This window comes from Oncorhynchus keta, chromosome 15 (genome assembly GCF_023373465.1).
Source record: "Oncorhynchus keta strain PuntledgeMale-10-30-2019 chromosome 15, Oket_V2, whole genome shotgun sequence".
In the NCBI taxonomy this organism is placed as follows: domain Eukaryota; kingdom Metazoa; phylum Chordata; class Actinopteri; order Salmoniformes; family Salmonidae; genus Oncorhynchus; species Oncorhynchus keta.
The window spans coordinates 2189109-2212206 of NC_068435.1; the positions used below are offsets into that span (position 1 = coordinate 2189109).

The following is a 23098-nucleotide window of genomic DNA, read 5'->3' on the forward strand; positions in this document are numbered from 1 at the left end:
AAAAATGTTGAGCTTTTTCCTCAGAAAATTATTCTGTCAGTTTTGCTGTAAGTCAGTCTATCAAGAGAAACTGAAGTAGCTGTTCTTCATCAGGACTGGGTCTTCAGTGTGTGAGTGTGTGTCCTACCTGGTTTTTGGTCTGCTGCGTTGCCTTGTCTCTACTGCTGGACTGTAGGAGGTCTCACTGGGGACTGGACCAATGGGAGTAGGCTAAGGAGAGAGGTTAAAGATCATCATTAACTAAACAGCCAATAGGAGTGTACTGAGGAGAGGGTTCAAGGCCACGATTAAAACTAAACAGCCAATAGAGTGTACTGAGGGTTCAAGGTCATCATTAACTAAACGGCCAATAGGACTGCACTGAGGAGAGGGGTTAAAGGTCATGGTTAAAACTAAACAGCCAATAGGACTGTACTGCGCAGAGGGGTTAAAGGTCATGGTTAAAACTAAACAGCCAATAGGACTGTACTGCGCAGAGGGGTTAAAGGTCATGGTTAAAACTAAACAGTAATTGTTTTTACCTTTCTGATAAACTCATCCATCTAACTTAGTAAGTATCCAAAATATAGCGTGAATCCCATGTATATCAATGACATACATGCTGATACATGGGGCCCGTTGTCCTGCAGAGAGACAGAGCATTAATAGTAGAGATCTGGACTGACCAGTGGCTTGCCGACCCAGTCGTACTCGTAATCAAAGACGTAGCCGTTGCTATCGAAGAGGTCGGTGAAGAGTTTCCGTAAGTAGTCGTAGTCCGGCTTCTCCAAGAAGTCCAGAGAACCCACATAACGCAGGTAGGTGGCCATCTCTTCAACAAGGAGACAAACACATTAAATACAGGTAGGAAAAACACATTAAATACAGGTAGGTGGCCATCTCTTCAACAAGGAGAAACACATTAAATACAGGTAGGTGGCCATCTCTTCTACAAGGAGAAAAACACATTAAATACAGGTAGGTGGCCATCTCTTCAACAAGGAGACAAACACATTAAATACAGGTAGGTGGCCATCTCTTCAACAAGGAGAAAACACATTAAATACAGGTAGGTGGCCATCTCTTCAACAAGGAGACAAACACATTAAATACAGGTAGGTGGCCATCTCTTCAACAAGGAGACAAACACATTAAATACAGGTAGGTGGCCATCTCTTCAACAAAGGAGACAAACACATTAAATACAGGTAGGTGGCCATCTCTTCAACAAGGAGACAAACACATTAAATACAGGTAGGTGGCCATCTCTTCAACAAGGAGACAAACACATTAAATACAGGTAGGTGGCCATCTCTTCAACAAGGAGACAAACACATTAAATACAGGTAGGTGGCCATCTCTTCAACAAGGAGAAAAAACACATTAAATACAGGTAGGTGGCCATCTCTTCAACAAGAGACAAACACATTAAATACAGGTAGGAAAAACACATTAAATACAGGTAGGTGGCCATCTCTTCAACAAGGAGAAACACATTAAATACAGGTAGGTGGCCATCTCTTCAACAAGGAGAAAAACACATTAAATACAGGTAGGTGGCCATCTCTTCAACAAGGAGAAACAGGTAGGTGGGCCATCTCTTCTACAAGGAAAAACACATTAAATACAGGTAGGTGGCCATCTCTTCAACAAGGAGAAACACACATTAAATACAGGTAGGTGGCCATCTCTTCAACAAGGAGACAAACACATTAAATACAGGTAGGTGGCCATCTCTTCAACAAGGAGACAAACACATTAAATACAGGTAGGTGGCCATCTCTTCAACAAGGAGAAAAACACATTAAATACAGGTAGGTGGCCATCTCTTCAACAAGGAGACAAACACATTAAATACAGGTAGGTGGCCATCTCTTCAACAAGGAGACAAACACATTAAATACAGGTAGGTGGCCATCTCTTCAACAAGGAGAAACACATTAAATACAGGTAGGTGGCCATCTCTTCAACAAGGAGACAAACACATTAAATACAGGTAGGAAAAACACATTAAATACAGGTAGGTGGCCATCTCTTCAACAAGGAGAAACACATTAAATACAGGTAGGTGGCCATCTCTTCAACAAGGAGACAAACACATTAAATACAGGTAGGTGGCCATCTCTTCAACAAGGAGAAACACACATTAAATACAGGTAGGTGGCCATCTCTTCAACAAGGAGACAAACACATTAAATACAGGTAGGTGGCCATCTCTTCAACAAGGAGACAAACACATTAAATACAGGTAGGTGGCCATCTCTTCAACAAGGAGAAAAACACATTAAATACAGGTAGGTGGCCATCTCTTCAACAAGGAGAAACACATTAAATACAGGTAGGTGGCCATCTCTTCAACAAGGAGAAACACATTAAATACAGGACAAACAAGGAGACAAACACATTAAATACAGGTAGGTGGCCATCTCTTCATTAAATACAGGTAGGTGGCCATCTCTTCAACAAGGAGACAAACACATTAAATACAGGTAGGTGGCCATCTCTTCAACAAGGAGACAAACACATTAAATACAGGTAGGTGGCCATCTCTTCAACAAGGAGAAAAACACATTAAATACAGGTAGGTGGCCATCTCTTCAACAAGGAGAAACACATTAAATACAGGTAGGTGGCCATCTCTTCAACAAGGAGACAAACACATTAAATACAGGTAGGAAAAACACATTAAATACAGGTAGGTGGCCATCTCTTCAACAAGGAGACAAACACATTAAATACAGGTAGGTGGCCATCTCTTCAACAAGGAGAAAAACACATTAAATACAGGTAGGTGGCCATCTCTTCAACAAGGAGACAAACACATTAAATACAGGTAGGAAAAACACATTAAATACAGGTAGGTGGCCATCTCTTCAACAAGGAGACAAACACATTAAATACAGGTAGGTGGCCATCTCATTTCAATCAAGGAGACAAACACATTAAATACAGGTAGGTGGCCATCTCTTCAACAAGGAGACAAACACATTAAATACAGGTAGGTGGCCATCTCTTCAACAAGGAGACAAACACATTAAATACAGGTAGGTGGCCATCTCTTCAACAAGGAGACAAACACATTAAATACAGGTAGGTGGCCATCTCTTCAAACACATTAAATAAGGAGAAACACACATTAAATACAGGTAGGTGGCCATCTCTTCAACAAGGAGACAAACACATTAAATACAGGTAGGAAAAACACATTAAATACAGGTAGGTGGCCATCTCTTCAACAAGGAGACAAACACATTAAATACAGGTAGGAAAAACACATTAAATACAGGTAGGTGGCCATCTATTCAACAAGGAGACAAACACATTAAATACAGGTAGGTGGCCATCTCTTCAACAAGGAGAAACACACATTAAATACAGGTAGGTGGCCATCTCTTCAACAAGGAGACAAACACATTAAATACAGGTAGGTGGCCATCTCTTCAACAAGGAGACAAACACATTAAATACAGGTAGGTGGCCATCTCTTCAACAAGGAGACAAACACATTAAATACAGGTAGGTGGCCATCTCTTCAACAAGGAGACAAACACATTAAATACAGGTAGGTGGCCATCTCTTCAACAAGGAGAAAAACACATTAAATACAGGTAGGTGGCCATCTCTTCAACAAGGAGACAAACACATTAAATACAGGTAGGTGGCCATCTCTTCAACAAGGAGAAAAACACATTAAATACAGGTAGGTGGCCATCTCTTCAACAAGGAGAAACACACATTAAATACAGGTAGGTGGCCATCTCTTCAACAAGGAGAAAAACACATTAAATACAGGTAGGTGGCCATCTCTTCAACAAGGAGACAAACACATTAAATACAGGTAGGTGGCCATCTCTTCAACAAGGAGAAAAACACATTAAATACAGGTAGGTGGCCATCTCTTCAACAAGGAGACAAACACATTAAACACAGGTAGGAAAAACACAATGAAATACCTTTCCAATATTTCAGGTGTTACGTAGTTATTTACTCCTAACCAGCAGGATAACCTAAAGTACTGAAAGGAACTAGAAGTGGGTCAGAAAGAATCACAAAGAGAAGAGACCCAGACCTGGGAAGCTCTCACACAGCACCTCGATGGGCGTGGTTCTCTTGGTGTCACCTATCTTCTGATATCGCTCCTTCAGAGTGTCTGCCTGGGAGAGAGAGTGGAGGGGAGGGAGGGAGGGAGGGAGGGAGGGAGGGAGGGAGGGAGGGAGAGAGGAAGGAGGGAGAGAGAGTGGAAGGGAGGGAGAGAGAGTGGAAGGGAGGGAGAGAGGGGGGAGGGGGGGAGGGAGGGAGAGAGAGGAAGGAGGGAGAGAGAGTGGAATGGAGGGAGAGAGAGTGGAAGGGAGGGAGAGAGGGGGAGGGAGGGAGGGAGAGAGAGTGGAAGGAGGGAGAGAGAGTGGAAGGAAGGAGGGAGAGAGGGGAGGGAGGGAGAGAGAGGGCGGGAGGGGGAGAGAGGGAGGGCGGGAGGGAGGAGGGAGGGAGGGAGGGGCGGGGAGGGAGGGAGGGAGGGAGGGAGGGAGGGAGGGAGGGAGGGAGGGAGGGAGGAGGGAGGGAGGGAGGGAGGGAGGGAGGGAGGGAGGGGAGGGAGGGAGGGGAGGGAGGGAGGGAGGGAGGGAGGGAGTGGAAGGGGAGGGAGGGAGGGAGAGTGGAAGGAAGGAGGGAGGGAGGGAAAGTGGAAGGGAGGGAGGGAAAGTGGAAGGGGGGGAGAGTGGAGGGGAGGAGGGAGAGTGGAAGGAAGGAGGGAGGGAGGGAGAGTGGAAGGGAGGGAGGGAGAGTGGAAGGAGGGACAGAGGGAGGGAGAGTGGAAGGAAGGAGGCAGGGAGAGTGGAAGGAGGGAGAGAGGGGAGGGAGAGAGGGAGGGAGAGTGGAAGGAGGGAGAGAGGGAGGGAGAGAGGGAGGGAAAGTGGAAGGGAAAGTGGAAGGGAGGGAGGGAAAGTGGAAGGGGGGAGAGAGGGAGGGAGAGTGGAAGGAAGGAGGGAGGGAGGGAGAGTGGAAGGGAGGGAGGGAGAGTGGAAGGAGGGACAGAGGGAGGGAGAGTGGAAGGAAGGAGGCAGGGAGAGTGGAAGGAGGGAGAGAGGGAGGGAGAGAGGGACAGAGAGTGGAAGGAGGGAGAGAGGGAGGGAGAGAGGGAGGGAGAGTGGAAGGGAGGGAGGGAGAAAGAGAGTCAGTACTTAGTCACGAGAAAGGTTCTGCTGCCCTGGCACACGGAAACAACGCCCTGGCCCTCGGAAACAACGCCCTGGCACACGGAAACAACGCCCTGGCACACGGAAACAACGCCCTGGCACACGGAAACAACGCCTGGCACACGGAAACAACGCCCTGGCACACGGAAACAACGCCTGGCACACGGAAACAACGCCCTGGCACACGGAAACAACGCCCTGGCACACTGAAACAACGCCCTGGCACACAGAAACAACGCCCTGGCACACTGAAACAACGATGTGAGATGGAGATCTGTGCCTGAAGGCGGTGTGTCTGTCTAGAGTGATAAAGTAGTGAGGTCTAGTCGACAGGTCTGTCTGACAGTAGCGGTCCTAACATGGACCTTTGAGCAACATACACCACATTATCAGAAGTAATGACTGACCACATTATCAGAAGTATGTGCCAATGGAGGTTAGGTGTTAAGGTTAGGTGTTAATAAGGTTAGGTGTTAATAAGGTTAGGTGTTAAGGTTAGTAAAACAGGTGTGTTTGTTCCTACCTTCAGGCCTTGCCAGGGCAGACTGCCTCGCAGGAAGTACATGAACATGTGACCTAGAGCTTCCAGGTCATCTCTCCTGCTTTGTTCTGCAGAGACAGGAAACACACATCTTCAAACACAGGAACACATCGAGTTCCTGATAATACCCACTGTTGAACCAGATAAATCGAACAATCATGATTAACCCTGTTTCAAAGATGGGCATAGAAAATGTAATATGTAAGAGCTCATTTCTCAGATCCAGGTTGAACCTACTCCTGGATGTTCAACTAGCCCTATGAAACTAACCCTAAAATACCTCAAGTTGGACAACAGAGGCGCAGTGTAAAGTTCACACACACACACACACACACACACACACACACACACACACACACACACACACACACACACACACACACGCGGCTTGATGCAGTCCAACGCCTTGAACTGATACTAACCATATAGACTTCCACTGTTAATAAGGGATAGGTTAGAATATCCTAAAACTCAGGAAGTAGATGAAGGTATCAAGGCATTGGCCGTATCCAGACTGTCAGACCATAGGGGGATATTCAGTAATGCCGGCAATGAACACAAGGGGCGCTGTTTTCAAACCCCACTGATAGCATTGCTAACCTACAGATTACACTAACAAGTTCATGTACTGCATTAGAGAATGCTAACGAGCCCGTTTTTATTACCTTTATATGACTAGGCAAGTCAGTTCTTATTTTCAGTGACGGCCTGGGAACAGGGGGTTAACTGCCTTGTTCAGGGGAACAGGGGTTAACTGGCCTAGGAACAGGGGTTAACTGGTCTAGGAACAGTGGGTTAACTGCCTTGTTCAGGGGAAGAGGGGGTTAACTGGTCTAGGAACAGTCGGTTAACTGCCTTGTTGAGGGAACAGGGGGTTAACTGGTCTAGGAACAGGGGTTAACTGCCTTGTTCAGGGGAACAGGGGGTTAACTGCCTTGTTCAGGGAAGAGGGGGTTATAAGTGGTCTAGGAACAGTGGGTTAACTGGCCTGGGAACAGTGGGTTAACTGGTCTAGGAACAGTGGGTTAACCGCCTTGTTGAGGGGCAGAACGACAGATTTGTACCTTGTCGGCTCGGGATTCGATCTTGCAACGTTTCGGTTACTAGTCCAACGCTCTGACCACTAGGCTACCTGCCATTGCAACACAGTTTCTCTCTCTCACACACACACACACACACACACACACACACACACACACACACACACACACACACACACACACACACACACACACACACACACACACACACACACTACTCATTCAAGGGATTATTTAGAAAATGTTACATTGTAGAATAGTAGTGAAGACATCAAATAACGCATATGGTATCATGTAGTAACCAAAAAATACATCCTAAACATATTTTATATTCGAAATTCTTCAAATAGCCACCCTTTGCCTTGACAGCTTTATATACATTTGTCATTCTCTCAACCAGCTTCATCGAGGCGTTCTCTCAACCAGCTTCATCGAGGCATTCTCTCAACCAGCTTCATCATTCTCTCAACCAGCTTCATCGAGGCATTCTCTCAACCAGCTTCATCGAGGCATTCTCTCAACCAGCTTCATCGAGGCGTTCTCTCAACCAGCTTCATCGAGGCGTTCTCTCAACCACCTTCATCGAGGCATTCTCTCAACCAGCTTCATCGAGGCGTTCTCTCAACCAGCTTCATCGAGGCGTTCTCTCAACCAGCTTCATTGAGGCATTCTCTCAACCAGCTTCATCAGGCGTTCTCTCAACCAGCTTCATCATTCTCTCAACCAGCTTCATCATTCTCTCAACCAGCTTCATCATTCTCTCAACCAGCTTCATCGAGGCATTCTCTCAACCAGCTTCATCATTCTCTCAACCAGCTTCATCATTCTCTCAACCAGCTTCATCATTCTCTCAACCAGCTTCATCAAGGCATTCTCTCAACCAGCTTCATCATTCTCTCAACCAGCTTCATCAAGGCATTCTCTCAACCAGCTTCATCATTCTCTCAACCAGCTTCATCAAGGCGTTCTCTCAACCAGCTTCATCAAGGCGTTCTCTCAACCAGCTTCATCAAGGCGTTCTCTCAACCAGCTTCATCAAGGCGTTCTCTCAACCAGCTTCATCATTCTCTCAACCAGCTTCATCAAGGCGTTCTCTCAACCAGCTTCATCGAGGCATTCTCTCAACCAGCTTCATCATTCTCTCAACCAGCTTCATCACTCTCTCAACCAGCTTCATCATTCTCTCAACCAGCTTCATCATTCTCTCAACCAGCTTCATCATTCTCTCAACCAGCTTCATCATTCTCTCAACCAGCTTCATCATTCTCTCAACCAGCTTCATCGAGGCATTCTCTCAATCAGCTTCATCATTCTCTCAACCAGCTTCATCATTCTCTCAACCAGCTTCATCATTCTCTCAACCAGCTTCATCGAGGCATTCTCTCAACCAGCTTCATCATTCTCTCAACCAGCTTCATCGAGGCATTCTCTCAACCAGCTTCATCATTCTCTCTCAACCAGCTTCATCATTCTCTCAACCAGCTTCATCGAGACATTCTCTCAACCAGCTTCATCAAGGCGTTCTCTCAACCAGCTTCATAAAGGCGTTCTCTCAACCAGCTTCATCAAGGCGTTCTCTCAACCAGCTTCATCAAGGCGTTCTCTCAAACAGCTTCATCGAGGCATTCTCTCAACCAGCTTCATCATTCTCTCAACCAGCTTCATCGAGGCATTCTCTCAACCAGCTTCATCATTCTCTCTCAACCAGCTTCATCATTCTCTCAACCAGCTTCATCGAGACATTCTCTCAACCAGCTTCATCAAGGCGTTCTCTCAACCAGCTTCATCAAGGCGTTCTCTCAACCAGCTTCATCAAGGCATTCTCTCAACCAGCTTCATCAAGGCATTCTCTCAACCAGCTTCATCATTCTCTCTCAACCAGCTTCATCGAGGCATTCTCTCAACCAGCTTCATCAAGGTGTTCTCTCAACCAGCTTCATCAAGGCATTCTCTCAACCAGCTTCATCAAGGCATTCTCTCAACCAGCTTCATCATTCTCTCTCAACCAGCTTCATCGAGGCATTCTCTCAACCAGCTTCATCATTCTCTCAACCAGCTTCATCGAGGCATTCTCTCAACCAGCTTCATCATTCTCTCTCAACCAGCTTCATCAAGGCATTCTCTCAACCAGCTTCATCAAGGCGTTCTCTCAACCAGCTTCATCAAGGCGTTCTCTCAACCAGCTTCATCAAGGCGTTCTCTCAACCAGCTTCATCAAGGCGTTCTCTCAACCAGCTTCATCAAGGCGTTCTCTCAACCAGCTTCATCAAGGCATTCTCTCAACCAGCTTCATCAAGGCATTCTCTCAACCAGCTTCATCAAGGCATTCTCTCAACCAGCTTCATCAAGGCATTCTCTCAACCAGCTTCATCGAGGCATTCTCTCAAACAGCTTCATCAAGGCATTCTCTCAACCAGCTTCATCAAGGCATTCTCTCAACCAGCTTCATCAAGGCGTTCTCTCAACCAGCTTCATCAAGGAATTCTCTCAACCAGCTTCATCAAGGCGTTCTCTCAACCAGCTTCATCGAGGCATTCTCTCAACCAGCTTCATCATTCTCTCAACCAGCTTCATCGAGGCATTCTCTCAACCAGCTTCATCATTCTCTCTCAACCAGCTTCATCAAGGCATTCTCTCAACCAGCTTCCTCAAGGCGTTCTCTCAACCAGCTTCATCAAGGCGTTCTCTCAACCAGCTTCATCAAGGCATTCTCTCAACCAGCTTCATCAAGGCGTTCTCTCAACCAGCTTCATCAAGGCGTTCTCTCAACCAGCTTCATCAAGGCATTCTCTCAACCAGCTTCATCATTCTCTCTCAACCAGCTTCATCAAGGCATTCTCTCAACCAGCTTCATCAAGGCGTTCTCTCAACCAGCTTCATCAAGGCGTTCTCTCAACCAGCTTCATCAAGGCATTCTCTCAACCAGCTTCATCAAGGCATTCACTCAACCAGCTTCATCATTCTCTCTCAACCACCTTCATCATTCTCTCTCAACCAGCTTCATCATTCTCTCTCAACCAGCTTCATCATTCTCTCTCAACCAGCTTCATCGAGGCATTCTCTCAACCAGCTTCATCAAGGCATTCTCTCAACCAGCTTCATCAAGGCATTCTCTCAACCAGCTTCATCGAGGCATTCTCTCAACCAGCTTCATCGAGGCATTCTCTCAACCAGCTTCATCGAGGCATTCTCTCAACCAGCTTCATCGAGGCATTCTCTCAACCAGCTTCATCAAGGCGTTCTATCAACCAGCTTCATTAAGGCATTCTCTCAACCAGCTTCATCATTCTCTCAACCAGTTTCATCATTCTCTCAACCAGCTTCATCGAGGCATTCTCTCAACCAGCTTCATCAAGGCATTCTCTCAACCAGCTTCATCAAGGCATTCTCTCAATCAGCTTCATCGAGGCATTCTCTCAACCAGCTTCATCATTCTCTCTCAACCAGCTTCATCATTCTCTCTCAACCAGCTTCATCGAGACACTCAACCAGCTTCATCGAGGCATTCTCTCAACCAGCTTCATCGAGGCATTCTCTCAACCAGCTTCATCGAGGCATTCTCTCAACCAGCTTCATCGAGGCATTCTCTCAACCAGCTTCATCGAGGCATTCTCTCAACCAGCTTCATCGAGGCGTACTCTCAACCAGCTTCATCGAGGCGTACTCTCAACCAGCTTAATCGAGGCGTTCTCTCAACCAGCTTCATCGAGGCGTTCTCTCAACCAGCTTCATCGAGGCGTTCTCTCAACCAGCTTCATCGAGGCGTTCTCTCAACCAGCTTCATCGAGGCGTTCTCTCAACCAGCTTCATCGAGGCGTTCTCTCAACCAGCTTCATCGAGGCGTTCTCTCAACCAGCTTCATCGAGGCATTCTCTCAACCAGCTTCATCGAGGCGTTCTCTCAACCAGCTTCATCGAGGCGTTCTCTCAACCAGCTTCATCGAGGCGTTCTCTCAACCAGCTTCATCGAGGCATTCTCTCAACCAGCTTCATCGAGGCATTCTCTCAACCAGCTTCATCGAGGCATTCTCTCAACCAGCTTCATCGAGGCATTCTCTCAACCAGCTTCATCATTCTCTCTCAACCAGCTTCATCATTCTCTCTCAACCAGCTTCATCGAGACATTCTCTCAACCAGCTTCATCGAGGCATTCTCTCAACCAGCTTCATCGAGGCATTCTCTCAACCAGCTTCATCATTCTCTCAACCAGCTTCATCGAGGCATTCTCTCAACCAGCTTCATCGTGGCATTCTCTCAACCAGCTTCATCGAGGCATTCTCTCAACCAGCTTCATCATTCTCTCAACCAGCTTCATCGAGGCATTCTCTCAACCAGCTTCATCATTCTCTCAACCAGCTTCATCGCGGCATTCTCTCAACCAGCTTCATCGTGGCATTCTCTCAACCAGCTTCATCGAGGCATTCTCTCAACCAGCTTCATCGAGGCATTCTCTCAACCAGCTTCATCAAGGCGTTCTTTCAACCAGCTTTATCGAGGCGTTCTCTCAATCAGCGTAATCATGGCGTTCTCTCAACCAGCTTCATCGAGGCATTCTCTCAACCAGCTTCATCATTCTCTCAACCAGCTTCATCATTCTCTCTCAACCAGCTTCATCGAGACATTCTCTCAACCAGCTTCATCGAGGCATTCTCTCAACCAGCTTCATCGAGGCATTCTCTCAACCAGCTTCATCATTCTCTCAACCAGCTTCATCGAGGCATTCTCTCAACCAGCTTCATCATTCTCTCAACCAGCTTCATCGAGGCATTCTCTCAACCAGCTTCATCGAGGCATTCTCTCAACCAGCTTCATCGAGGCATTCTCTCAACCAGCTTCATCAAGGCATTCTCTCAACCAGCTTCATCGAGGCATTCTCTCAACCAGCTTCATCAAGGCATTCTCTCAACCAGCTTCATCAAGGCATTCTCTCAACCAGCTTCATCAAGGCATTCTCTCAACCAGCTTCATCGAGGCATTCTCTCAACCAGCTTCATCATTCTCTCAACCAGCTTCATCAAGGCAAAGGGTGGCTATTTTGAAGAATCTCAAATATAAAATATATTTTGATTTGTTTAACACTTTTTGGTTACAACATGATTCCATATGTGTAATTTCATAGTTTTGATTCTACAATGTAGAAAATAGTAAAAATAAAGAAAAACCCTTGAATGAGTAGGTCTGTCCAAACTTTTGACTGGTACTGTATGTATACAAGTAACTGAAAAGACAGTTTGCTGCAGCCAATGAGTCATAACCAGGAGGCTTCTCAGCTGTTACCAAACGAATGCTTCATTTTGGAAAATCACTTCCAGCGCATTTCAAAAAGTATTCAGACCCCTTTGACTTTATCCACATTTTGTTCCGTTACAGCCTTATTCTACAAATGTATAAATAAAAACAGAAATATCACATTTACATAAGTATTCAGACCCTTTACTATAAGACTCGAAATTGAGCTCAGGTGCATCCTGTTTCCATTGATCACCCTTGATGTTTCTACAACATGGAGTCCACCTGAGGTAAATTAGATTGATTGGACATGATTAGGAAAGGCTTCTATTCCAATATAATCCATCCACCTGTCAGGTGTGGCATATCAAGAAGCTGATTGAACAGCATTATCATTACACAGGTGCACCTTGTGCTGGGGACAATAAAAGGCCCCTATGTCCAGTTGTCACACAACAATGCCACAGATGTCTCAAGTTGAGGGTGCGTGGCATGCCGACTGCAGGAATGTCCACCAGAGCTTATTTTTAAAGAATTTGGCAGAACATCCAACCAGCCTCACAACCGCAGACCCAAGGCGAGCGGTTTGCTGATGTCAACATTGTGAACAGAGTGCACCACGGTGGAGGTTGGCAGGCATAAGCTATGGACAACGATCACAATTGTTGTTGTTTTTTTTAAATCGATGGCAATTTGAATGCACAGAAATACTGTGACGAGATCCTGAGTCCCATTTTCTTTCAGGTATCTGTGACCAACAAGATGCATATCTGTATCCCCAGTCATGTGAAATCCTAAGTCATTGAATTCAATTGACTGATTTCATTATATGAACTATAACATCTGCCTGCTGCTGAAATGTCTCTAGGCTATGTAGGCCAGCCTGCTGCTGAAATGTCTCTCTAGGCTATGTAGGCCAGCCTGCTGCTGAAATGTCTCTAGGCTATGTAGGCCAGCCTGCTGCTGAAATGTCTCTAGGCTATGTAGGCCAGCCTGCTGCTGAAATGTCTCTAGGCTATGTAGGCCAGCCTGCTGCTGAAATGTCTCTAGGCTATGCAGGCCAGCCTGCTGCTGAAATGTCTCTAGACTTATGTAGGCCAGCCTGCTGCTGAAATGTCTCTCTAGACTTATGTAGGCCAGCCTGCTGCTGAAATGTCTCTAGGCTATGTAGGCCAGCCTGCTGCTGAAATGTCTCTCTAGGCTATGCAGGCCAGCCTGCTGCTGAAATGTCCCTCTCTAGGCTATGCAGGCCAGCCTGCTGCTGAAATGTCTCTAGGCTATGTAGGCCAGCCTGCTGCTGAAATGTCTCTAGGCTATGTAGGCCAGCCTGCTGCTGAAATGTCTCTAGGCTATGCAGGCCAGCCTGCTGCTGAAATGTCTCGAGGCTATGCAGACCAGCCTGCTGCTGAAATGTCTCTAGACTTATGTAGGCCAGCCTGCTGCTGAAATGTCTCTCTAGGCTATGTAGGCCAGCCTGCTGCTGAAATGTCTCTAGGCTATGTAGGCCAGCCTGCTGCTGAAATGTCTCTCTAGGCTATATAGGCCAGCCTGCTGCTGAAATGTCTCTCTAGGCTATGTAGGCCAGCCTGCTGATGAAATGTCTCTCAAGGCTATGTAGGCCAGCCTGCTGATGAAATGTCTCTAGGCTATGTAGGCCAGCCTGCTGCTGAAATGTCTCTAGGCTATGTAGGCCAGCCTGCTGCTGAAATGTCTCGAGGCTATGCAGACCAGCCTGCTGCTGAAATGTCTCTAGACTTATGTTGAAATGTCTCTCTAGGGTATGTAGGCCAGCCTGCTGCTGAAATGTCTCTCTAGGCTATGTAGGCCACCCTGCTGCTGAAATGTCTCTAGGCTATGTAGGCCAGCCTGCTGCTGAAATGTCTCTCTAGGCTATGTAGGCCAGCCTGCTGCTGAAATGTCTCTCTAGGCTATGCAGGCCAGCCTGCTGCTGAAATGTCTCTCTAGGCTATGCAGGCCAGCCTGCTGCTGAAATGTCTCTAGGCTATGTAGGCCAGCCTGCTGCTGAAATGTCTCTAGGCTATGTAGGCCATCCTGCTGCTGAAATGTCTCTAGGCTATTTAGGCCAGCCTGCTGCTGAAATGTCTCTAGGCTATGTAGGCCACCCTGCTGCTGAAATGTCTCTAGGCTATGTAGGCCAGCCTGCTGCTGAAATGTCTCTCTAGGCTATGTAGGCCAGCCTGCTGCTGAAATGTCTCTCAAGGCCAGCCTGCTGCTGAAATGTCTCTCTAGGCTATGCAGGCCAGCCTGCTACTGAAATGTCTCTCTAGGCTATGTAGGCCAGCCTGCTGCTGAAATGTCTCTCAAGGCCAGCCTGCTGCTGAAATGTCTCTCTAGGCTATGTAGGCCAGCCTGCTGCTGAAATGTCTCTCTAGGCTATGTAGGCCAGCCTGCTGCTGAAATGTCTCTCTAGGCTATGTAGGCCAGCCTGCTGCTGAAATGTCTCTCAAGGCCAGCCTGCTGCTGAAATGTCTCTCTAGGCTATGTAGGCCAGCCTGCTGCTGAAATGTCTCTCAAGGCCAGCCTGCTGCTGAAATGTCTCTCTAGGCCAGCCTGCTGATGAAATGTCTCTAGGCCAGCCTGCTGATGAAATGTCTCTCTAGGCCAGCCTGCTGATGAAATGTCTCTCGAGGCCAGCCTGCTGATGAAATGTCTCTCTAGGCCAGCCTGCTGATGAAATGTCTCTCTAGGCCAGCCTGCTGATGAAATGTCTCTCTAGGCCAGCCTGCTGATGAAATGTCTCTAGGCCAGCCTGCTGATGAAATGTCTCTCTAGGCCAGCCTGCTGATGAAATGTCTCTAGGCCAGCCTGCTGATGAAATGTCTCTAGGCCAGCCTGCTGATGAAATGTCTCTAGGCCAGCCTGCTGATGAAATGTCTCTAGGCCAGCCTGCTGATGAAATGTCTCTAGGCCAGCCTGCTGATGAAATGTCTCTCTAGGCCAGCCTGCTGATGAAATGTCTCTCTAGGCCAGCCTGCTGATGAAATGTCTCTCTAGGCCAGCCTGCTGATGAAATGTCTCTCTAGGCCAGCCTGCTGCTGAAATGTCTCTCTAGGCCAGCCTGCTGCTGAAATGTCTCTCTAGGCCAGCCTGCTGATGAAATGTCTCTCTAGGCCAGCCTGCTGCTGAAATGTCTCTCTAGGCCAGCCTGCTGATGAAATGTCTCTCTAGGCCAGCCTGCTGCTGAAATGTCTCTCTAGGCCAGCCTGCTGATGAAATGTCTCTAGGCCAGCCTGCTGATGAAATGTCTCTAGGCCAGCCTGCTGATGAAATGTCTCTAGGCCAGCCTGCTGATGAAATGTCTCTAGGCCAGCCTGCTGATGAAATGTCTCTCTAGGCCAGCCTGCTGATGAAATGTCTCTCTAGGCCAGCCTGCTGATGAAATGTCTCTCTAGGCCAGCCTGCTGATGAAATGTCTCTCTAGGCCAGCCTGCTGATGAAATGTCTCTCTAGGCCAGCCTGCTGATGAAATGTCTCTCTAGGCCAGCCTGCTGATGAAATGTCTCTCTAGGCCAGCCTGCTGATGAAATGTCTCTCTAGGCCAGCCTGCTGATGAAATGTCTCTCTAGGCCAGCCTGCTGATGAAATGTCTCTAGGCCAGCCTGCTGATGAAATGTCTCTCTAGGCCAGCCTGCTGATGAAATGTCTCTCTAGGCCAGCCTGCTGATGAAATGTCTCTCTAGGCCAGCCTGCTGATGAAATGTCTCTCTAGGCCAGCCTGCTGATGAAATGTCTCTCTAGGCCAGCCTGCTGATGAAATGTCTCTCTAGGCCAGCCTGCTGCTGAAATGTCTCTCTAGGCCAGCCTGCTGATGAAATGTCTCTCTAGGCCAGCCTGCTGATGAAATGTCTCTCTAGGCCAGCCTGCTGATGAAATGTCTCTCTAGGCCAGCCTGCTGCTGAAATGTCTCTCTAGGCCAGCCTGCTGATGAAATGTCTCTAGGCCAGCCTGCTGATGAAATGTCTCTAGGCCAGCCTGCTGATGAAATGTCTCTCTAGGCCAGCCTGCTGCTGAAATGTCTCTCTAGGCCAGCCTGCTGATGAAATGTCTCTCTAGGCCAGCCTGCTGCTGAAATGTCTCTCTAGGCCAGCCTGCTGCTGAAATGTCTCTCTAGGCCAGCCTGCTGATGAAATGTCTCTCTAGGCCAGCCTGCTGATGAAATGTCTCTCTAGGCCAGCCTGCTGATGAAATGTCTCTCTAGGCCAGCCTGCTGCTGAAATGTCTCTCTAGGCCAGCCTGCTGATGAAATGTCTCTAGGCCAGCCTGCTGATGAAATGTCTCTAGGCCAGCCTGCTGATGAAATGTCTCTCTAGGCCAGCCTGCTGCTGAAATGTCTCTCTAGGCCAGCCTGCTGATGAAATGTCTCTCTAGGCCAGCCTGCTGATGAAATGTCTCTCTAGGCCAGCCTGCTGATGAAATGTCTCTCTAGGCCAGCCTGCTGATGAAATGTCTCTCTAGGCCAGCCTGCTGATGAAATGTCTCTCTAGGCCAGCCTGCTGATGAAATGTCTCTCTAGGCCAGCCTGCTGATGAAATGTCTCTCTAGGCCAGCCTGCTGCTGAAATGTCTCTAGGCCAGCCTGCTGATGAAATGTCTCTAGGCCAGCCTGCTGATGAAATGTCTCTCTAGGCCAGCCTGCTGCTGAAATGTCTCTAGGCCAGCCTGCTGATGAAATGTCTCTCTAGGCCAGCCTGCTGATGAAATGTCTCTCTAGGCCAGCCTGCTGATGAAATGTCTCTAGGCCAGCCTGCTGATGAAATGTCTCTCTAGGCCAGCCTGCTGCTGAAATGTCTCTCTAGGCCAGCCTGCTGATGAAATGTCTCTCTAGGCCAGCCTGCTGATGAAATGTCTCTCTAGGCCAGCCTGCTGATGAAATGTCTCTCTAGGCCAGCCTGCTGATGAAATGTCTCTCTAGGCCAGCCTGCTGATGAAATGTCTCTCTAGGCCAGCCTGCTGATGAAATGTCTCTCTAGGCCAGCCTGCTGCTGAAATGTCTCTCTAGGCCAGCCTGCTGATGAAATGTCTCTAGGCCAGCCTGCTGATGAAATGTCTCTAGGCCAGCCTGCTGATGAAATGTCTCTAGGCCAGCCTGCTGATGAAATGTCTCTAGGCCAGCCTGCTGATGAAATGTCTCTAGGCCAGCCTGCTGATGAAATGTCTCTCAAGGCCAGCCTGCTGCTGAAATGTCTCTAGGCTATGTAGGCCAGCCTGCTGCTGAAATGTCTCTCTAGGCTATGTAGGCCAGCCTGCTGCTGAAATGTCTCTCTAGGCTATGTAGGCCAGCCTGCTGCTGAAATGTCTCTCAAGGCCAGCCTGCTGCTGAAATGTCTCTCTAGGCTATGTAGGCCAGCCTGCTGCTGAAATGTCTCTCAAGGCCAGCCTGCTGCTGAAATGTCTCTCTAGGCCAGCCTGCTGATGAAATGTCTCTAGGCCAGCCTGCTGATGAAATGTCTCTCTAGGCCAGCCTGCTGATGAAATGTCTCTCGAGGCCAGCCTGCTGATGAAATGTCTCTAGGCCAGCCTGCTGATGAAATGTCTCTCTAGGCCAGCCTGCTGATGAAATGTCTCTCTAGGCCAGCCTGCTGATGAAATGTCTCTAGGCCAGCCTGCTGATGAAATGTCTCTCTAGGCCAGCCTGCTGATGAAATGTCTCTAGGCCAGCCTGCTGATGAAATGTCTCTAGGCCAGCCTGCTGATGAAATGTCTCTAGGCCAGCCTGCTGATGAAATGTCTCTAGGCCAGCCTGCTGATGAAATGTCTCTAGGCCAGCCTGCTGATGAAATGTCTCTCTAGGCCAGCCTGCTGATGAAATGTCTCTCTAGGCCAGCCTGCTGATGAAATGTCTCTAGGCCAGCCTGCTGATGAAATGTCTCTCTAGGCCAGCCTGCTGATGAAATGTCTCTCTAGGCCAGCCTGCTGATGAAATGTCTCTCTAGGCCAGCCTGCTGATGAAATGTCTCTCTAGGCCAGCCTGCTGATGAAATGTCTCTCTAGGCCAGCCTGCTGCTGAAATGTCTCTAGGCCAGCCTGCTGATGAAATGTCTCTAGGCCAGCCTGCTGATGAAATGTCTCTCTAGGCCAGCCTGCTGCTGAAATGTCTCTCTAGGCCAGCCTGCTGATGAAATGTCTCTCTAGGCCAGCCTGCTGATGAAATGTCTCTCTAGGCCAGCCTGCTGATGAAATGTCTCTAGGCCAGCCTGCTGATGAAATGTCTCTCTAGGCCAGCCTGCTGCTGAAATGTCTCTCTAGGCCAGCCTGCTGATGAAATGTCTCTCTAGGCCAGCCTGCTGATGAAATGTCTCTCTAGGCCAGCCTGCTGATGAAATGTCTCTCTAGGCCAGCCTGCTGATGAAATGTCTCTCTAGGCCAGCCTGCTGATGAAATGTCTCTCTAGGCCAGCCTGCTGATGAAATGTCTCTCTAGGCCAGCCTGCTGCTGAAATGTCTCTCTAGGCCAGCCTGCTGATGAAATGTCTCTAGGCCAGCCTGCTGATGAAATGTCTCTAGGCCAGCCTGCTGATGAAATGTCTCTAGGCCAGCCTGCTGATGAAATGTCTCTAGGCCAGCCTGCTGATGAAATGTCTCTAGGCCAGCCTGCTGATGAAATGTCTCTAGGCCAGCCTGCTGATGAAATGTCTCTAGGCCAGCCTGCTGATGAAATGTCTCTAGGCCAGCCTGCTGATGAAATGTCTCTCTAGGCCAGCCTGCTGATGAAATGTCTCTCTAGGCCAGCCTGCTGATGAAATGTCTCTCTAGGCCAGCCTGCTGAAGAAATGTCTCTCTAGGCCAGCCTGCTGATGAAATGTCTCTCTAGGCCAGCCTGCTGATGAAATGTCTCTCTAGGCCAGCCTGCTGATGAAATGTCTCTCTAGGCCAGCCTGCTGATGAAATGTCTCTAGGCCAGCCTGCTGCTGAAATGTCTCTAGGCCAGCCTGCTGATGAAATGTCTCTAGGCCAGCCTGCTGCTGAAATGTCTCTAGGCCAGCCTGCTGATGAAATGTCTCTAGGCCAGCCTGCTGCTGAAATGTCTCTAGGCCAGCCTGCTGATGAAATGTCTCTAGGCCAGCCTGCTGATGAAATGTCTCTAGGCCAGCCTGCTGCTGAAATGTCTCTAGGCCAGCCTGCTGATGAAATGTCTCTAGGCCAGCCTGCTGATGAAATGTCTCTAGGCCAGCCTGCTGATGAAATGTCTCTAGGCCAGCCTGCTGCTGAAATGTCTCTCTAGGCCAGCCTGCTGATGAAATGTCTCTCTAGGCCAGCCTGCTGATGAAATGTCTCTCTAGGCCAGCCTGCTGATGAAATGTCTCTCTAGGCCAGCCTGCTGATGAAATGTCTCTCTAGGCCAGCCTGCTGCTGAAATGTCTCTAGGCCAGCCTGCTGATGAAATGTCTCTCTAGGCCAGCCTGCTGATGAAATGTCTCTAGGCCAGCCTGCTGATGAAATGTCTCTCTAGGCCAGCCTGCTGATGAAATGTCTCTCTAGGCCAGCCTGCTGATGAAATGTCTCTCTAGGCCAGCCTGCTGCTGAAATGTCTCTCTAGGCCAGCCTGCTGCTGAAATGTCTCTCTAGGCCAGCCTGCTGATGAAATGTCTCTCTAGGCCAGCCTGCTGATGAAATGTCTCTAGGCCAGCCTGCTGATGAAATGTCTCTCTAGGCCAGCCTGCTGATGAAATGTCTCTAGGCCAGCCTGCTGATGAAATGTCTCTAGGCCAGCCTGCTGATGAAATGTCTCTAGGCCAGCCTGCTGAGGAAATGTCTCTCTAGGCCAGCCTGCTGATGAAATGTCTCTCTAGGCCAGCCTGCTGATGAAATGTCTCTCTAGGCCAGCCTGCTGCTGAAATGTCTCTCTAGGCCAGCCTGCTGATGAAATGTCTCTCTAGGCCAGCCTGCTGATGAAATGTCTCTCTAGGCCAGCCTGCTGATGAAATGTCTCTCTAGGCCAGCCTGCTGATGAAATGTCTCTCTAGGCCAGCCTGCTGATGAAATGTCTCTCTCTAGGCCAGCCTGCTGATGAAATGTCTCTCTAGGCCAGCCTGCTGCTGAAATGTATCTCTAGGCCAGCCTGCTGATGAAATGTCTCTCTAGGCCAGCCTGCTGCTGAAATGTCTCTAGGCCAGATTGCATGTTTCATTTTTTACCTATTTTCTCTCCCCAATGTCCTGGTATCCAATTGCTAGTTACAGTCTGTTCTCATCGCTGCAACTCCAATACGGACTCGGGAGAGGCGAAGGTCGAGAGCCGTGCGTCCTCCGAAACACGACCCCAACCAAGCCGCACTGCTTCTTGACACGACGCCTACTTAACCCGGAAGCCAGCCGCACCAATGTGTCGGAGGGAAAGACTGTACACCTGACCGTTGTCAGCGGTCAGCCCGCCACAGGAGTCGCTACGATGGGACAAGGACATCCCTGCCGGCCCTCCACTTTGACATGGTGGTATTGTGTGTAGGCAAATGACAAAAAATATATAAATGTGATCCATTTTCAATATAACACAAAAAATGTGGAAAAAGTCAAGGTGAGTATTGACACTCATGTAGGGTGTGGTGCCTGTCAGGCTGTTTACCTCTGCCCAGGTGAGTATTGATGCTCATGTAGGGTGTGGTGCCTATCAGGCTGTTTACCTCTGCCCAGGTGAGTATTGATGCTCATGTAGGGTGTGGTGCCTATCAGGCTGTTTACCTCTGCCCAGGTGAGTATTGACGCTCATGTAGGGTGTGGTGCCTATCAGGCTGTTTACCTTTGCCCAGGTGAGTATTGATGCTCATGTAGGGTCTGTCAGGCTGTTTACCTCTGCCCAGGTGAGTATTGATGCTCATGTAGGGTGTGGTGCCTATCAGGCTGTTTACCTTTGCCCAGGTGAGTATTGATGCTCATGTAGGGTCTGTCAGGCTGTTTACCTTTGCCCAGGTGAGTATTGATGCTCATGTAGGGTGTGGTGCCTATCAGGCTGTTTACCTTTGCCCAGGTGAGTATTGATGCTCATGTGGGGTCTGTCAGGCTGTTTACCTTTGCCCAGGTGAGTATTGATGCTCATGTAGGGTCTGTCAGGCTGTTTACCTTTGCCCAGGTGAGTATTGATGCTCATGTAGGGTCTGTCAGGCTGTTTACCTCTGCCCAGGTGAGTATTGATGCTCATGTGGGGTCTGTCAGGCTGTTTACCTTTGCCCAGGTGAGTATTGATGCTCATGTAGGGTCTGTCAGGCTGTTTACCTCTGCCCAGGTGAGTATTGATGCTCATGTAGGGTATGGTGCCTATCAGGCTGTTTACCTTTGCCCAGGTGAGTATTGATGCTCATGTAGGGTCTGTCAGGCTGTTTACCTCTGCCCAGGTGAGTATTGATGCTCATGTGGGGTCTGTCAGGCTGTTTACTTTTGCCCAGGTGAGTATTGATGCTCATGTAGGGTCTGTCAGGCTGTTTACCTCTGCCCAGGTGAGTATTGATGCTCATGTAGGGTGTGGTGCCTATCAGGCTGTTTACCTTTGCCCAGGTGAGTATTGATGCTCATGTAGGGTCTGTCAGGCTGTTTACCTCTGCCCAGGTGAGTATTGATGCTCATGTAGGGTGTGGTGCCTATCAGGCTGTTTACCTTTGCCCAGGTGAGTATTGATGCTCATGTAGGGTCTGTCAGGCTGTTTACCTTTGCCCAGGTGAGTATTGATGCTCATGTAGGGTGTGGTGCCTATCAGGCTGTTTACCTTTGCCCAGGTGAGTATTGATGCTCATGTGGGGTCTGTCAGGCTGTTTACCTTTGCCCAGGTGAGTATTGATGCTCATGTAGGGTCTGTCAGGCTGTTTACCTTTGCCCAGGTGAGTATTGATGCTCATGTAGGGTCTGTCAGGCTGTTTACCTCTGCCCAGGTGAGTATTGATGCTCATGTGGGGTCTGTCAGGCTGTTTACCTTTGCCCAGGTGAGTATTGATGCTCATGTAGGGTCTGTCAGGCTATTTACCTCTGCCCAGGTGAGTATTGATGCTCATGTAGGGTATGGTGCCTATCAGGCTGTTTACCTTTGCCCAGGTGAGTATTGATGCTCATGTAGGGTCTGTCAGGCTGTTTACCTCTGCCCAGGTGAGTATTGATGCTCATGTGGGGTCTGTCAGGCTGTTTACCTTTGCCCAGGTGAGTATTGATGCTCATGTAGGGTCTGTCAGGCTGTTTACCTCTGCCCAGGTGAGTATTGATGCTCATGTAGGGTGTGGTGCCTATCAGGCTGTTTACCTTTGCCCAGGTGAGTATTGATGCTCATGTAGGGTGTGGTGCCTATCAGGCTGTTTACCTTTGCCCAGGTGAGTATTGACGCTCATGTAGGGTCTGTCAGGCTGTTTACCTCTGCCCAGGTGAGTATTGATGCTCATGTAGGGTCTGTCAGGCTGTTTACCTCTGCCCAGGTGAGTATTGATGCTCATGTAGGGTATGGTGCCTATCAGGCTGTTTACCTTTGCCCAGGTGAGTATTGACACTCATGTAACGTGCGGTGCCAGTCAGGCTCTTGTGCTCCCTGTAAGGGATGTGTTTCTTGGTCTCAGGGTCGATGTACTCTTTGGCCAGGCCGAAGTCGATGATGTGGATGGTGTGCTGCCGCTTGCTGCCGGGCCGGCCAACCAGGAAGTTCTCTGGCTTCACGTCCCGGTAGATCAGACTCCTGGTGTGGACGAACTCCATCCGCGTGATCTGGGGGAGGGAGGCAGGAGAGGGATGAGAGGAAGGAGGAAGACGAGACAGACTGGGTGATAGAGATAAAGTGAGAGATAAGCTTTTTAAAAGAGAAGAATAATATATTACAGCGATTTGTTTTACTTTATAAAAAGGACTGAATGCTAAGTTAAGGATTCCCAGAACAGATACATCTTCAATTAGCACGGAGGTGTGAAGTGAGAGGTGTCAAAGCCCTTGAGCCCAACAACAGCAGGAGAGACTCAAAGCCCCTACAGTAGTCCAGAGGTCATTACAACACAGTACCCTCTGGGTGTAAAAAAATGATGAGGCACGAAGAGGACAAAAAGAAAGTGCTTATGGGAAAATTAACTGACACTTTTTGCTGACTGTTATGAAAATAAGAACAGAAGCAACTTAATCTTCCACACAGACCATCCCCTG

At 48.6% G+C, this 23098-nt stretch overlaps 2 protein-coding genes across 3 annotated transcripts in view; both read right to left on the reverse strand.

Annotated features, from left to right (window-relative positions):
* LOC118381038 (E3 ubiquitin-protein ligase RING2) overlaps positions 1-23098 on the reverse strand; it is a 130709-nt gene that overhangs the window by 87804 nt on the left and 19807 nt on the right. The window lies entirely within an intron of this gene.
* Positions 124-22356, reverse strand: LOC127907723 (casein kinase I-like). Its single transcript, XM_052464306.1, has 5 exons — positions 22278-22356; positions 5695-5780; positions 4049-4133; positions 666-811; positions 124-210 (listed from the first exon to the last, which is right to left on the reverse strand). The coding sequence occupies exons 1-5, from the start codon at positions 22354-22356 to the stop codon at positions 124-126; spliced, it is 483 nt and encodes a 160-aa protein (XP_052320266.1).

Excerpts from the sequence above, each read along its gene's own strand:
- LOC127907723 (XM_052464306.1), bottom strand. The coding sequence starts at position 22,356 with ATGAGCATCAATACTCACCTGGGCAGAGGTAAACAGCCTGACAGACCC. Across the intron at positions 4,134-5,694 it reads TGCCCTGGCAAGGCCTGAAG|GCAGACACTCTGAAGGAGCG; the intron begins GTAGGAACAAAC and ends TCTCTCTCCCAG. Across the intron at positions 211-665 it reads ACTGGGTCGGCAAGCCACTG|CCTACTCCCATTGGTCCAGT; the intron begins GTCAGTCCAGAT and ends CTCTCTCCTTAG.